Raw genomic sequence first — 17,177 nt, forward strand, 5'->3', positions numbered from 1 at the left:
TCACAAAGGTCCATTCTTGGGACCAAAATAACTCCAAAACCACACTACACTAGATCTAAGCATTCTTAAGTAAAGTTATGAACTTTATACCTCCAAAGAGTTCCAAATGATGATGTTATTCAAGATCTATAAGCTCCAACTTCCCAAGTTCTTCCTTGCCAACTTCCTCTTTTCTTCTTCCAATCTTACACCACCAAAATGAGCTTCTTGAAGTCAAAATCACCCAAGGATGAGGAGATGAGGCGTTCTAGGGTTTCTCTAAGGTTGGGAGACAGATAAGGAGGCTAGGGTTTGAGCCATTATGTTCTTTATATAGTGGCTCACTCTAAAAGCTAGGGTTTTTGGACACTGGACGTACGATGGGCGTACGCCAAAAACACCCACGACCTTATGACCTTATACGCTGTGCGTAACCCAGCCTTACGCTAGGCGTACTCTTGCGCTGGCCACCTTGCATGCATGGTCCTTTCTTGCCATCTTTCTCCATTAAGGACCAATATTACCAATAACTTCAAAGTGCTATAACTCCTTCGTTCCAAGTCCATTTTTGACGAACTTTATATACATGAAAAGGTGGCGAGAAGCCTTACGCTTCTAGTAACACACCCCGACCCCAAACCTCTCGAATAAAAACTTCAAGACACATAAAAGACCGAAATGCCCCTAGCCTGGGCCTCTAAAATCCATAAACAAACATTTTCAGAACAGGGTGTTACATATTATTTGAATTAAACTCATTTATTTTACTTTAGATGCACTAAAACTGAATGAGTTAAATTACAAACAGATTTACGGTAGTTTCGTCGTTCATAGTCTATGCCCTGAATTCCAAGATGTCACAATTATAATTTATAAATTGATATTTTGACCAGTACATGATAATATTCAAATAATTATCAAATTAAATATATATTAAAATTAAATGAGTTGGTGGATTGAAAACAATTTGATAATTTTTACCCAACTCAACTTATTCAATTAAATTGGTTAAGCGGGTCGACCCATTTAATTTAAATGGGTTGAAATCTCAACCAACCCGCTAATTTTGGATTGAGTTCGGATTAGTTCGATTTTTGTCAGTTCTATCTCGTACCTCAGATTCGTCGGATTTCAAAGAGATAGAGGTGGACCTGGGTTCTGAACGGATCTGTTCTTCCTTCTTACTCCGACGATGGCGGCTCTAGTGATCTAAATTCAGCAGCTCCAAGAAAAAGATGGAAAAGAAGGAGACGAATTAGTATAATGGATCTGGGAAAAGGGGAGGCGGAAGGGGTGCATTAAGGTGTGTTTGGTGAAGATTTTTTTTTATTTTTTTAATAAAAAAATAATAAAGTAAATAAAAGAAAATTTTTAAAAAACTATTAAGGGTAAAATAGTCATTTTATGTCCATAGGGACAACTCAAGTGAAAAAACAATAATATAAAGAAGATCAAAGTTAATTTTTGAAAATAAAAACTAAACGCAAATTTTAATACGAGGACGATTCGTGTAATTTAGTCTAAGCGAATTTTAACGAGGACAATTTGTGTAATTTACTCTAACATTTACTCCTCTATTTATTTATTTATTTATTTATTTTATTATTATTTTTTTTAAAATACCAAATTCGACGTTTTTTATGGACAAAACTACAAATTTGGTCCTTGTGGTTTGCAAAAACCTTTGGATGGGGTCCAAAAAGTTTCCGGCTTGCACCGAAGGTCCAAAATCAAGGTTTTTCATTGTTTTTGGTCCAAAAAAACTTGAAAAGTCGATTTTACCCTTTTTAATTTCTTTTTTCTATTTTCTTTATTGTTTTTGGTATTTAAATAATTAAAAAAAAATAAAAAATAAAATCTTACCCAACACTCCCTCACTATCTCTCTCTCTCTCTCTCTTTTTCTCTCTCTCTCTAACCTAACCCAGGTTTATTCTTATTCATCTTCCACAAATCCATCGACATACCCCTCCCTTTGATCATCATCTTGTTAATCGAACCCACTACTGGAACTCTTCCTGTTTCTTTCCTTCTTCTGTCCCGATTTTCGGCAGAAGCACCTCCGTCGGAGGTGTTTTCTTGTGCGTTCCCGGTGAGCAAGGGAGCTACAAACCCCCTTCGTTCTCCCTTCACCTTTTCATTGTTCCTACCAAATCAAAAAGAAGATGAAGCAAGGAATTAAGGAGCAAAAAGGCCCTCGCATACCTCCTGTTGGACATCGAACAACCAAAGTCATTACCATTGCTGCTTGTCTCGCCCTATCGAAGACCTCCGTCCCTTCGCAGCCTCTTGGCCACACCGAACCCATCTTCTGGCCTCACCCCTCGCTTTCTTTCTCTTCAATCAAAGACCTCCCTCCTCTGACCCTCCTTCCTTCGCACCTCACAACCGGATGAGAACGATCGAAGCTTCGCTGGATTCCGACGATCTCGATTCTCAAATCGCTGCTCTCTACAGCCTTTTAAATCTTTGAATCGGCAATGACTCGTAAGCACTTGCCTTTCATATTCATACCAATCGATTTTCAAGAACCAATTGATACTTACATGAAATCGATTCATGAAAAACGTTAATCAATGTTGTTCTCCTTACCCTAACGTCGTCATTTCCCACAGCAAGTGGTCATCTTTGATTGTCTTCCTCTTCTCCCTTTGGCATTTGTCGAATGCTTTTTCAGTGATGAAACTGATGAAATCAGTTCCTTTTTTTGCTTATACCCATTTCAAGGAAGAGGGCAAAACGGTGAAATTCTTTGAGACAAAAGGAGAGAGAGAGAGAGAGAGAGAGAGAGAGAGAGAGAGAGAGAGAGAGAGAGAGAGAGAGAGAGAGAGAGAGAGAGAGAGAGAGTGAGTGTGAGTGTTGGGTAAGATTTTATTTTTTATTTTTTTTAATTATTTAAATACCAAAAACAATAAAGAAAATAGAAAAAAGAAATTAAAAATGGTAAAATCGACTTTTCAAGTTTTTTTGGACCAAAAACAATGAAAAACCTTGATTTTTGGACCTTTGGTGCAAGCCGGAAACTTTTTGGACCCTATCCAAAGGTTTTTGCAAACCACAAGGACCAAATTTGTAGTTTTGTCTTTTTTATGTGATTGATGGAGTTTCGCCTCAAGGGTAATTTTGGTATAAAGTCAAGTTACTACATCCTGTACCCTGGAACCAAAACCCTTAGCATACCACGCAAACTTCTTCATAGTTCATCCCTCTCTGTTGCCTTCTACCCTTTACATTTCCCCTCATTTTTCTCTTTGGTAGGGTTTCGATCGCAATTCGCTAGCAATGGATGATGTATCCGAAGGCAAAGATTTCTCGTTCCCAAAACAAGAAGAGAAGATCTTAGAATGGTGGACTGAAGTCAAAGCATTTGAAACGCAGCTTGAAAAAACCAAAGACCTACCGGAATACATCTTCTACGATGGACCTCCGTTTGCCACTGGTTTACCTCACTACGGTCACATCCTTGCTGGAACAATCAAGGACATCGTCACCCGGTACCAGACCATGACTGGCCACCACGTCACACGGCGGTTCGGTTGGGACTGCCATGGGTTGCCGGTGGAGCATGAGATTGACGTCAAGCTAGGGATTAAGACCAGAGAGGATGTGATTAAGATGGGGATTGGTAATTACAATGAGGAATGTAGGAGTATTGTTACTCGGTACGTTGGGGAATGGGAGAAGGTAATTACGAGGACGGGGAGGTGGATTGATTTTAAGAATGATTACAAAACGATGGATTTGAATTTCATGGAGAGTGTTTGGTGGGTGTTTTCTCAGTTATTTAAGAAAAACCTTGTTTACAGAGGGTTTAAGGTCAGTTCTTCATCAGATTTGTTTTGTTTATTTTACTTGCAAATAACTTCCTTCAATTCTGAATTTGGTAAACTGAACATTGTCAATTCGATACTCCATTTGCTCTACAAAATGTGTAATACCGTGTTGTGGCGTTGCTGTTCATTTAACAGGTCATGCCCTACAGTACAGGCTGCAAGACTCCATTGTCAAATTTCGAGGCTAATTCAAACTACAAGGTTTGAATTGATTTTTTACCCCTTGTTTTCCATTTAAACCATTCTAAACTCTTTTGCATCACCTTTAATCTCTTGAGCAGGAAGTGCCTGATCCTGAAATAATGGTGACATTTCCAATCATTGATGATCAAGAAGGTGCGGCATTTGTTGCATGGACAACCACACCATGGACACTGCCTAGTAATCTTGCACTTTGTGTCAACTCTAATCTTGTATATGTCAAGGTTAGTCATCAGAAAGTGTGAAGTTTTATTTGATTTATGAAGTTAAATGAATAGTTGATGTTGAATCTAAATACAACCAGGTGAAGAGCAAATCGAATGGAAAAATCTATGTAGTTGCTGAATCTCGATTATCTGAGCTTCCAGTAGAAAAGGCAAAGAAAGGAACACCTAATGGAGCTGTGGATGACAAGTCCAAGGGAAAAACTAAAAGCTCTGTGGTGGCTTATGAAGTGTTGGATAAATTTCCAGGATCTTCACTTGTGGGTAAAAAGTGAGTGTGTTTGTCCTCATCCTTATTACTAAAGATTACCATACTCAATGTAGTTTTGTTTAAATCTTGAATAATCCATTTTGTTGCAGGTATGTGCCATTATTTGATTATTTCAAAGAATTCTCAGATGTGGCATTCAGAGTTGTTGCGGATGATTATGTAACTTCAGATAGTGGAACTGGAATTGTTCACTGTGCTCCAGCATTTGGTGAAGATGATTATCGTGTTTGTTTGGAAAATCAAATCATTAATAAGGTCTGAAGTATGTTAATTACATATGCATTGTTTCTTTTAAATATAATTTTTTAAATAACAAGATCTTACTTGTTCTTTAACCAGGGAGAAAATCTAGTTATGGCAGTTGATGATGATGGCTGCTTTACAGAAAGAATTACTGATTTCATTGGTCGATATGTCAAAGAAGCAGATAAAGATATCATTCAAGCAGTGAAGGCAAGAATAGTTGAATGTTATATGATTATAACACAGGGGCAAATGCGTAAAATAAACAATGATTCTTTTTTGTTATGGATGGTGCACAGGACAAGGGCAGGTTGGTCAAGACTGGAAGCTTTACACATTCATATCCATTTTGTTGGAGATCTGATACCCCTCTTATCTACAGAGCAGTTCCCAGCTGGTACCCTATTTTTCCTTATCTCTTGTGCAAAAGACGTGAATGCCCTTCTCATCTTTATTATCTTTAGTGGGATAAAGTGGTATGATAATTAGTTTATTCTTGTTTCTTGGTCAAGGTTTGTAGCAGTAGAGAAGTTGAAAGATCAATTGCTAGAGAACAATGAGAAAACAAAATGGGTTCCTGCTTTTGTGAAGGTATGTCACTTGTCTATTTTCAGTTGATTTTTTCGGAAAGAGCAAAATATATATATATATATATATATATATATATATATATATATATATATAATGTGTTCTAATGTGGTTAAAGGCAGTGTTTTTGTAATAAAAAAACTCATTAGATTTAGATATATGATAATAAATAATTCATATGAACATCCATTTCATTTCTATATTCCAACCAAACATGATCATGGAATCATGGAATGTAACGACTGATTCCATTACCTTGCTTATTCCATAAGTCCATTATGTTCATTTGTTATTCCATTCCATCCAATAATGCAGGAAAAAAGATTTCATAATTGGCTTGAAAATGCAAGAGATTGGGCCATTAGTAGAAGTAGATTTTGGGGTACTCCTCTTCCTATTTGGATCAGTGAAGATGGTGTAGATATTCAAGTTATTGGTTCAGTTGAAGAACTTGAAAAACGTTCAGGGGTGAAAGTAAGTGCACATCTGTATTGGAACGTATATATATAATTGGAATATACATTCCTTTCTTGTTTAAAGATGTTAAAAATATAAACTTTCTGATTACTCTTTCTCCTTCTCACAGGTTACTGATTTACATCGCCACAAAATTGATCACATCACAATTCCTAGCCCACGTGGTGAAAAGTTTGGTGTGCTTCATCGTGTAGAAGATGTAAGAAAATGAATCATATGTAATTCTCAGAATAAAGAGCAATATTATTCTCTTGATTGATGAATTAATATTATTTGTTGCATGATTTCAGGTATTTGATTGTTGGTTTGAAAGTGGGTCAATGCCATATGCATATATCCACTACCCATTTGAAAATGAAGAATTCTTTCAAAAGAATTTCCCTGGACATTTTGTTGCAGAGGGTTTAGATCAAACTCGTGGATGGTTTGTTTCTCTTCTCTTCTCTTCTTTCATCTACTTTCATTTTGATATAATTTCAGAAACCTGTAACAAATGCATCCATTCATGTCTCTTTATGTTTGAAACAAAAAATGGCAGGTTTTACACTTTGATGGTGTTGTCAACTGCATTATTTGAGAAACCTGCATTTAGGAATCTCATCTGCAATGGCCTTGTTTTGGCTGAAGATGGTAAAAAGATGAGTAAAAGATTGAAGAACTATCCTTCTCCTATGGAAGTCATTGATGATTATGGAGCTGTAAGTTCTCCAATTGGGACTAGTTGAATAACATATATTCATATATACAGAGATTATTTGACATTTTAATTTTTTTATTGTTTAACAGGATGCACTACGATTATACATTATAAATTCTCCAGTAGTGCGTGCAGAACCTTTACGCTTCAAAAAGGATGGAGTCTATGGTGTTGTGAGTAGACTCTCTTAAACTTTCACCTTCTTTTTTTTTTTTTTTTTTTTTTTTTTTTTGTGATTTTGCTAATTGGAAAGCTGATTGATTATTTGTATGCAGGTGAAAGATGTATTTTTACCATGGTACAATGCGTATAGATTCCTTGTCCAAAATGCAAAAAGACTTGAAGTTGAGGGGCTTCCACCATTAGTTCCTCATGATCCAGCCATTCTTCTCAACTCAGCTAATGTTCTTGATCAATGGATCAACTCAGCCACTCAAAGCCTTGTTCATTTTGTCAGACAAGAAATGGATGCATATCGACTCTATACTGTAAGTTTCCATTTCTCTTTAGTCTTTATATACACACATATTCTTACATATAAATATGTAAATACTTATATGATACTACATTTGCAGGTGGTTCCTTATCTGTTGAAGTTCATTGACAATTTGACCAATATATATGTAAGATTTAATCGTAAGAGACTTAAAGGTCGCACTGGAGAAGAAGACTGCAGAATTGCACTTTCAACTCTTTACCATGTATGCTTTTCATTTTAACATTCTTTTTTTAGTTTTTAAATGGTTTTGATTTAACGTTCTTTCTTTTTTGTTTTCAATTGGATTTCATAATTAGTTTATATTTTCATTATTTTTAGGTGCTTTTAACTTCTTGTAAAGCAATGGCTCCATTCACACCCTTCTTCACTGAAGTTCTTTATCGTAACTTGCGAAAAGTATCAAATGGATCAGAGGAAAGCATTCACTTTTGCAGTTTCCCTCAAGTAGAAGGAAAGGTACTTTTTTTTTTGCTTATGATAGCAGCTTACATTCTTACTTTCAAATCATTTTATTACAACATTGTACTTTTAAACTTTTTCTTGATAAGCCATTGTACTTTGAAGTTTGAAAATTCTACCTTATTATAACAGTCTACTTTTTTCAAAGTATAGGAAGAAATGAAAACAGATTCATGCTATAATAAACAAAAATAAAGGAAAAGTGCATTGCTTTTTCTTGCATCTTACTCTAAAAACATTCGACAATTTAATGATGTTTCAGGGGGGAAGTCGTATTGAACAAAGTGTTAACAGAATGATGACAATTATCGATCTTGCACGTAATATTCGTGAACGCCACAATAAACCTCTCAAGACTCCACTTAGGTAGACTCATTTTTTTTTCTTCACACCTTTCTTTTATGACAATTTACATTATTGCCCTTTTCTTTATAACTGAGACCGAATTATGACCTGGTTTTCAGGGAGATGATTGTTGTACACCCAGATGCCGAGTTTCTTAATGACATTGCTGGGAAACTGAAAGAGGTTGGTATTGTAATTTTTGTTGATGTGGCATGTTTTATTGAAACAGATTTATTAAATAGTAGCCAAGTTTCAGTTTTTCTCCAATGTTAAAACACTAGAGGGATAATGTCATTAACTAGAGTAACCAAGTTTCAGAATTGTTCCCTGGATGACAAATTGGGAATTAACCTTTCATTTTACACTTGAAAAATTTTGTTTTCTTGAAATTTCCCTTTTCACATATGGATTTGCCATTTTTTGTTAATGTGATTAATTGGTTGAATTTGCATATGATAATGACAGTATGTGTTAGAGGAGCTGAATGTTAAATCTGTTGTTCCCTGCAATGATCCTTTGTTGTATGCTTCTTTACGCGCTGAACCTGATTTCAGGTACTTTTATAAACCTTTCTATTATTTATTTATTTTCTTTTTTTAATAGTTTTGTAGGAATCTCTTTTTCTTGTTCTATTTTTCTTCTTGAAAGCACAACATACTTTTACCATCTTATTGGTTTAGCCACTTACAAATATATCTTTTTGACCTTTTTAAAAAGAGCGAAATACAAAAAAGCACAGAATACTTTCAGTATTTTATCAATGAAGCCACTTAACTATTGATTGTTTTACAAAACCGAGTAACTGGGGAAAATGTCTTCCTAAAAAGTCAAGAAAGCGTAATGGTTTAATTTTAACACTACAAAACTTAGTTAAGTGGCTTAATTGATAAAATGGTGAACATACTTTTTTCTCTTTCTTTATGTATTTTGCTTCAAAAAGTAAAGTCAAGTTGATGATAATGAAGAGGTAATAAATGGCTACCCAGTGTGTGGACTAATAATATAGACACATTAAGTAAAAACAACAGTATGATAGAACTAGTTTTTTTTTGCATTTTAGTGTGTATCTAATTATCTTTACATGTTCATTATACATATTTTATCCTTACCTTTTAGTTTTAGATAGGTGCTTGATGTTGGTATTTAATTTTGTAGTGTTTTGGGAAAAAGACTGGGGAAGTCAATGCGAGTAGTTGCTGAAGCAGTGAAAGCAATGTCACAGGAAGAAATTTTAGCTTTTGAAAAATCAGGAGAAATTACTATTGCTACTCATTGCTTAAAACTCTCTGATATCAAGGTAAACTATTAAGGGTATATAAATGTAAGTAGGTGGTTGTTAACTTGTTATAGGTAAAAAAATAAGAAAGTACATTATTGCGCATATTGTGATATTGGTAAAAAGACATTGCTATAATTATATATTTAATTGTATTTCAATTCACCATTTTTAAAATGGAATCTTGGCCTTGTAGATTGTGCGTGGCTTTAAACGACCCGATGGAGTGAGCGAAGACCAAATGGATGCATCTGGTGATGGTGAGGAAGCTCGACACCTTTTTTTTTTTTTTGAAATTATATTTTTAAATAAATAATTGTTTTTTTATTTAAGTAACAAATTAATATTATTATTTATAACTTTTAATCAGGTGATGTGTTGGTAATATTGGACTTACGCCCTGATGACTCCTTGTTCGAAGCTGGTTTTGCACGTGAGGTATTATTAATTATTCTGCTACAAATTAAAATTACAAGTACAACACTTTGCTTTTTAAAGGCCTCTAATATTGAAAATTGTTATATACCAATTTTTTTTTTTAACTCTTTTGGCCTCTTAACTATGTTTCTGTAGTCATTAAACCGTTTTATACTTTTGACCCTTAAGAAGCCAATTCTTCCTGGTTGTCCTTTTTTAAAAAAAAAAATATTATAATGGTTTAAGTAGTCAAATTAATGAATAAAATAGTGAAAGCATGTTGTCTTTTTCTATTTTTACTCTTAATTCGAACTCTGTTTACATGCCCAAGTAAGGGTATTTAAGTCATATGGTAAATAACTATGCATTTATAAATTATTTGTTTGGTGATTTTGATTTTTTTTACAGGTGGTTAACCGTATCCAAAAATTACGTAAGAAATCAGCACTTGAGCCCACCGACATTGTGGAGGTCTACTTCAAGTCCTTGGATGAAGACAAATCAGTAACTGCCCAAATTTTAAAATCTCAGGTCAATTTTATTAAAAGTATTATTATTATTATATTACACATCAGTATTGTATTGTTTCGGATAAAATTAATTGTTGTTGTTTATGGTTTTTTATTTTCCTTTTATGCAGGAAGCATACATCAAAGAGGCGATAGGTTCTCCTTTACTAGACTCTACCCTCACTCCAGAGCATGCTGTAAGATTTCACATATATGTATTATCGATTGCTTGTGATGCTTTATTATAAATTAATTTGATATTAAAGTATTATGTATATTGAATTCAAATTTTTTTATGTTTCAAGTTTTTCTAAAAAAATGTAGCATATCATAGCATTATTTAATAAATATTTGTTTCTTGTGATGTTATATTATAATTTGTAAAAAATAGGAAAAGGTTGTTATTGAAGCTCTATAAAAGTTAAACAAAAAAAGGAATATTCCTTTTTTTGTCTTCTAATGGTAATAGTAAATTTGCAGGTAATGATTGCTGAGGAGACGTATCACAACATTTCAAATTGCAACTTTCAGATCACACTCTCAAGACCAGCTTTAGCATTTAACAATAAAGCAATTATTGATTTATATTCAGGTTACCTTTTTTTTTTTAAAGAATTTCTTAACAAACTAATATATTATTATTATATATAAGTATTTAAATATGATTTTGAAACCATTTAACAAGTTACTTTTGTTGTGAATAGGGAATGCGAAATATGCAGAGGCATTGAAGGTATACTTGTTGTCCAGGGACCACTTTAATCTCAAAACAGAATTTCTAGTCGGAATTAACCAGGTACGTTTGTCTTCAAAAACAAATTATTTTATTTAATTTTTATCAAATTCAAAAGCAATTATTCAGTTTTAATTGTGTTTACAGATTAAAGTGGATTGCATTGAAAATCAGCCTGCTGTTGATGTGGTGTTGGGAGAACACATGTTCTTAACAGTTGGGGATTATTACTCCCAAACCACCAACAACAATTCTTGAAATAACTATTAATTACTACAAATGATTAAGAGGTTTGTCAATTAAAAATGTTGTTTTTTTTTTTTAATGAAGAAAATGGAACAAGGAAGATAGACTTTATTATATAGACAGTTAGTGTTGATTGGTCCGTTTTTGTGAGTGATTTTGTTCATTGTATTTTTAGTAAGATGGTGTTAATTTTTTTAGTTTTATACACAATTTTTCATACAAAGCATTTCCTTTTTGGGTAAACCTAAACCAGTACCAGTAGTCATATAATTGATTATTATGTATCTGATGTTTATTTCAAATGTGTTCTTAGTGTAGAGTTGCGTATGTTTATATGCTAAATTTTGCTTCACCTTCAAGAAAGGGGAAATCTAAAAAATATTGTTTTGATGTTGAGAATAAAAGTAGGATCTGATCCTGATGATAATTATTTTTTCATTTTTTGAATTCTGCCTATTCTACACATTCTAGGATGTGGTTGTATGCCTACTTAACCAAACATGTAGTTTAATCTACTTCTATCCATGCGATGTTTTGCAAAGTAAGAGCATTTTGTGAATGGCCTTTATTTCATGTTTTTACTTTCTTAAAGTATGTCATAGTTGGTTGATTATGTGTGTTTAGTTAATTAGGGTTATTTTTAGTTTTTTACAAGGCATCCTAAGACATCAAGCACAATATAGACATTGTATGCCATATATTTGATAAGTTAATGGCGATTAATGCTTTGTATGTGTTTGTTCATTGTCACAAGTTTTGCTATGTGGATGGATATCCAAAACTTTTTGTAAGATCCTCTAACATCTATACCCGAAAAAGGAGGAGATTTGGTTTTGTGTTGGAGTTTTGTCTTGTTAGGTTATTTCGATTAAGTGGGGTTCCTACATTAGACATTACCCTAAGTATGTTTAAGACCCAAGTATTGACTCATGGGGTTCCTACACTAGACGTTATTAGGAGTATGTTAAAGACCTCAGTATTGCCTTGGATTCCTAAAGATAGGTCAATGAAGGCTTAGACTTACTTGATGTCGATGATTAGGATGTTTTGTCTAATATATTGGTAATTGAGTTTTTAGTTAGTTACCTGGATTAAGTTTAGGAATTAGCAAGCTTTATCGACTCTTTTTATTTTCCAAGTCTCTTATTTAAATAGTATTTAGTGTTTGTTAATTTTTTATATTTTACCATTTTTCATGCTATGTACAAATTTTGAATTCTTAGTATATCATCAAAATCAAAGTATTTGTTGCTTCAATCTATGGGCGTGTGTTACCTTGAAACAAGATAGTGAGGCAATGAAAGTGTTCCAAACCACACATCCCTAAGATCTAAGGGAAAATGACTTTTAAGGGTAATTAACTTTTGCGTTTGTACTCATTTGGTCATTTTTTTTTTTTTTTTTTTTTTTTTTTTGTATTCAATATACCATCGAACTTGTTGTTTGTGTTCACCATAACCCTTTTAACCTGTGATAGACGGTCAAAGGGTTATGGTGAATACAAACAACAAGTTCGATGGTATATTGAGTACAAAAAAAAAAAAAATTGACCAATTGAGAACAAATGCAACAGTTGGTCACCCTCATGATTCATTTTCCCTTTACTCATTTATAGCAAATCCTACGTCATCTCCTACTGATATTAATGACTTTATGAGATTCATTCTTGCTTCTCTTCAAAACATAACCCAAGAAAGAACATTATTCATATATGTACAACTTTGTAATGCACTTGAATATTTATTAGGGGAATCTTGACTAAGCAGACGCATTTCATTACTACATTTACATTTACAATCAAATGATTTATCGTATCATGGATTCTAGATAAGTCTACAAACGAGTGGAATTACAAGTGCTGCTTTTGTAGACACATCATCATGATATACCTTGAGGTAAGCGAAGCTGGTTCAGCGCGAACCGAACTCTCAAAATAATTTTTCGCATAATATAAAAACATATTCATTTAATTTTCATAAAAACATCAATGTTTGAAACTCCAATCCATGACATATAAAGAATCCCAAGATCACATAACATAAAAATCCCGTGTGTGTGTACTGATCAAGCCGGCGCCTTCCCACGGTCATCACTAGCACGTGAAACAAATAACACCAACACTGTAAGCACAAAGCTTAGTGAGTTCCCCAAAATACCACACATAACACATATTAGCCACTCGAGGCTATAACTCTGTGGGTCCGTAGACCTTACTCTGTGAACCCTCTGGTTCTAATCTCTGTGAACCTTCCGGTTCCAACTCTATAAACATGCACATCATAAATCACATAGAAATAATGCAGTACAACACATAACATACATATAGCATACATATACTCTGTCATATATCTCTTATTAACCACTCAAGGTAAAGTATAGTGAGAAGACTCACCTCGCGTATCTCGATAACTCGCAAATCCCGGAAATCACTCGCGCTCGAAGTTATCCCCCCCCCCCCCCCCCCCCCCCGAAACGCTCTTCATATATGTTATGACCAAAGAAGGTTGTAGTCTTTGATAATTTTGCAACTTTAATTTCATTTAACTTTTCGGGGAAAATGACTCAGGGGGTAACCAACTGTTGAGTTTGTTCTCATTTGGTCCCTTTTCGTTTTTTTTTTGTACTCAATATACCATCGAACTTGTTGTTTGTGTTCACCATAACCCTTTGACCGGCTATCACAGGTCAAAAGGCGGTCAAAATACTTATGGTGAACGCAAACAACAAGTTCGATGGTATATTGAATACAAAAAAAAAGAAATGGACCAAATGAGTACAAACGCAAAAGTTAATTACCCTCAAGAGTTATTTTCCCTAAGATCAAATGAGATAAACCCGTAGAACTTTCTACGATCAGTAGAATATTAGAATGTTACCGAAATAGATGCGCAATACCAACCAATAAGGAGATGTTGTATGTACCACAAAAGAATACCTTTTATAGAGGGATGACCACCATAGCCGGATTTTTGAGATATATATATATATATATATATATATATAGAGAGAGAGAGAGAGAGAGCCTTTATATATTAAATAATTATATTTAATTTAATTTTTTTTAAGTAAGACAAAACATCATAAATGGTCCATGTGGTAGTGAAATGACTAAATGCCCTTCAATTAATGGAGACAACTTAACGGAGTTAGCAAAAATGACCGATCGTCAAAAGTTTTGAAAACACATGGACCATCTATGATGTATTTAAACCATGAGGACTAAACTTCAAATCTGGAGAAACCATAAGGACATTTATGATGTTTTTTTCTATATTTTATCTTCTTTAACTTCCCTTGTAAGAGTACTTATGTTTTTTATTGCTAGGTGAATATTTAAATAGAGAAAAACATCTTGAAAATTAAAGTTATAAGAGATGATAAAGTGAGTTAAAGCCTTGTTCATTTTGATACTTGGTTTATGAAGATATGTTCTTTTATTTTGGTTTCTTAACAAACATCAGAATGTGGTGATTTATTATTTTTAAAATTTTATTATTATTATTATTATTTTTTACTTCATCGTCTATAAGAATAAAGTAGGAACTGTTGAACGCTTTAAATTTAATGATTATAGTTATGATTTTTAATATTTTTCAAATATTAAGAAATAAAACAAACTTGATCATTTTTGTTAATTGTCTTATTATTAATGGTTACTTTAGGTAATATCTCTTAAAATAAACATAATAACATTTTGACTTAAATCAACTGTATCGTCTATTTTTTTTTGGCAAAATTTTTTCATCATTTTTAAATAAAGATAGATACCCAAATTTCATAAAGTTGTAATCAAGATAAAACCATTTGTTCATAAACCGAAATCCAAGATCAAAGTTATAAATAAAACATAACGGAATCTCAAATCATAAACTGCTGATGTGTGTGTACAGTCGCACCTTTGCCTTCCCACAATTCGAAGAAATGTCTGAAATAATTTAATCTACAACTGTAAGCCAAAGCTTCGTGAGTTTCACAAAATACCCTACATAACAATACACATACAATACATGCACACCAGGCCTCCAACACAAGGTTGGACCGCCACCGGAGCCTACAACATCCAAGTCGGGCCGCTCCTCTTGGGCCTATAGTATAGATTGGACCACCCTAGTCTCTTGACCTTCAACATACATCCGAACCGCTTCAACCCAAACCACCATATGTCAACACATGCAAATAAACAATAACAAGCAACCATATGTAATCATAGCAAATCTAATTGTCTAACAGATCATTACAACATATAAACATCCTAAAAATCAAAGGATAGATACTACAGTACAAAAATATAATAAGAAAACTCACTTGAAACAACAAAACACATAATGAAACTACTGAAGTGTCTAAGATGGATTCCTAAATTTTTGTACACCTATAAGCATATTAATAATTATTACTTAGACCTCATCCTCCATGTTCTTATGTGATAAAACATATAAAATGATTATGTGATCTATAAGAATTGATATCACAACTCTCCATATTTAACCATAGTCTTGACCAACAGTAAAACGTATCTCTTAAAACATAATTATTTAATCTCTAATTATACATTGTTATGTCTAGTTAACCGCTCTTAATATAATTTACTATTCTTAAAGAAGCCCCACATTTGCAGATTGGGTAAATTACACCAATCGTCCCTCGTGCATATGCCAAAAAGCGTGTTTAGTCCCTATTTTCAAAATTTAACTCAGACCGTCCCTGGGTGTGTTTCTTCTTGCATGCTTAGTCCCTCTGCACATAAAAAAACCGTTTTGCCCTTAATTATTTATTTTATATTTATTATTTATTTATTTTATATTTATTTGTTATTTATTATTTATTTATTATTTATTTATTGATTTTTTATCATAAAAAATAATTATTTGTTGCCTTTAAAAAAAGAAATAGACCCTAAATCTAAGCACCTTCATAACTCGTCTCTTCCCCCATCACCACCAACACCGATCACCGTCATCACCATCGACTCCTATACTCCGGCGACTCGAAGATATCTCCAGCCACTGCAAGGCATTTCCAACAACAGAATAAAACCCTCCTCACTACACCACACCACACCCCAATCCACCCCCCCTCCATTTCCCCTTCTCCTGTTGCCTTCACTGAAACCAGGTCATTGGACCACCTCTCCATCTAGTGAGAGGGTTGCATATCTACAAAAAGTAGGTCGACTGGTGGTATTTGGGTAGTAATGGTGATTACTCGAGATTCAGCAATTGGTGTTTGAAGTTCTAGTAGGTGGGGTTTCCAATGGAAGTTGTTGGGGTGATGATGATACTGGTTAGGTGGTTTTCGAATGGGGGTTGTTATCAGCTGGTGTTTGTACATAAAGATGTTGTTGGTGAAGGAGGTGGTGGTTTATGGTTATTTTCCAAGTAAGAGGTGATATAAGGAGGAGGTGCAACAGGTGCTCGATGGAAGGACGGTGGTGGTCTTGAGCTTTAAACCGGGGACTGGGGTTGGTGAGGTGAGGGTCGATTTCCATGGTGGTGCAGACTTCCAGTGAGAAACGAGGCCATGGACCCGACAACTACCATCGTAACCGGAAACTAGATTTCAAAACCTAATCCTCGAGCTCTTGACAACTCGATCTCACGTATAGATGTCGTCGCCGGAATACTGGAGGGTAAGAGTTTGACGGCGTTGCCGGAATACTAGGTGAGGGTTTAATTCGTCATTGAAAAACTGGAGTGTGATGGTGAAGTTTTAGTTGTCAAAATGAAAGAAAAGATGAATAAAAGGAGGAATCATTTTTTTTTCTAAATTTAATTAATAATATTAAATAAATAAAAAATAAAATGAAAATAAAGTAAACAAATGGTATTATAGTCATTTCATATTTAACATGGACCAAATTCACAACAAATTCGTCTTTGAGGGATGAAGCGTGCAGATTTTAAACAACGAAGGACAATCTGAATTAATTTTAAAAAGAGGGATCAAATGTGTCTTTTGGCACTTGCATGATTGACTATTCATGTAATTTACCCTTCGAATATTTCAAATCAAGACTTAATGTCAATGTTTAAGTCGATATGATTGACTTCTTAATCAAATCCATATAATAAAACCTTCATGGATTAATGTTCATTTTGTCCAATAAGAAAATCAAATGCTTAAGTCCATCTAATTTAAAAGCCCAAAGAATTCAGCCCCAACTATGTAACCTAATAGAATG

The 17,177-nt window shown here is 33.8% G+C and overlaps 1 protein-coding gene across 1 annotated transcript; it reads left to right on the forward strand.

The window, feature by feature from the left end:
* The first annotated feature begins 3,131 nt into the window (after nt 1-3,131).
* LOC145053372 (isoleucine--tRNA ligase, cytoplasmic-like) lies at nt 3,132-11,239 on the forward strand. The gene is made up of 27 exons (XM_079001413.1): nt 3,132-3,794; nt 3,947-4,012; nt 4,093-4,236; nt 4,317-4,507; nt 4,597-4,762; nt 4,847-4,960; nt 5,050-5,147; nt 5,263-5,341; nt 5,654-5,812; nt 5,925-6,014; nt 6,106-6,239; nt 6,354-6,513; nt 6,602-6,685; nt 6,788-7,000; nt 7,088-7,213; nt 7,330-7,467; nt 7,733-7,836; nt 7,935-7,998; nt 8,281-8,369; nt 8,971-9,112; nt 9,288-9,351; nt 9,462-9,529; nt 9,917-10,039; nt 10,149-10,214; nt 10,498-10,609; nt 10,722-10,813; nt 10,898-11,239. Exons 1-27 carry the CDS (start codon nt 3,261-3,263, stop codon nt 11,006-11,008), a joined length of 3,531 nt encoding a protein of 1,176 aa, XP_078857539.1. The 5' UTR covers nt 3,132-3,260; the 3' UTR covers nt 11,009-11,239.
* The last annotated feature ends 5,938 nt before the right edge of the window (nt 11,240-17,177 follow it).

This window comes from Lactuca serriola, chromosome 5, assembly GCF_051521515.1.
Source record: "Lactuca serriola cultivar US96UC23 chromosome 5, Lser_US96UC23_V15, whole genome shotgun sequence".
Classification (NCBI taxonomy): Eukaryota; Viridiplantae; Streptophyta; class Magnoliopsida; order Asterales; family Asteraceae; genus Lactuca; species Lactuca serriola.

Bases quoted from the DNA above. Each gene is read 5' to 3' on its own strand.
- LOC145053372 (XM_079001413.1), top strand. From the start codon at position 3,261: ATGGATGATGTATCCGAAGGCAAAGATTTCTCGTTCCCAAAACAAGAA. The intron at 4,013-4,092 runs GTTTGAATTGAT...TCTCTTGAGCAG, and splicing joins AGGCTAATTCAAACTACAAG to GAAGTGCCTGATCCTGAAAT. The intron at 6,015-6,105 runs GTAAGAAAATGA...GCATGATTTCAG, and splicing joins TGCTTCATCGTGTAGAAGAT to GTATTTGATTGTTGGTTTGA.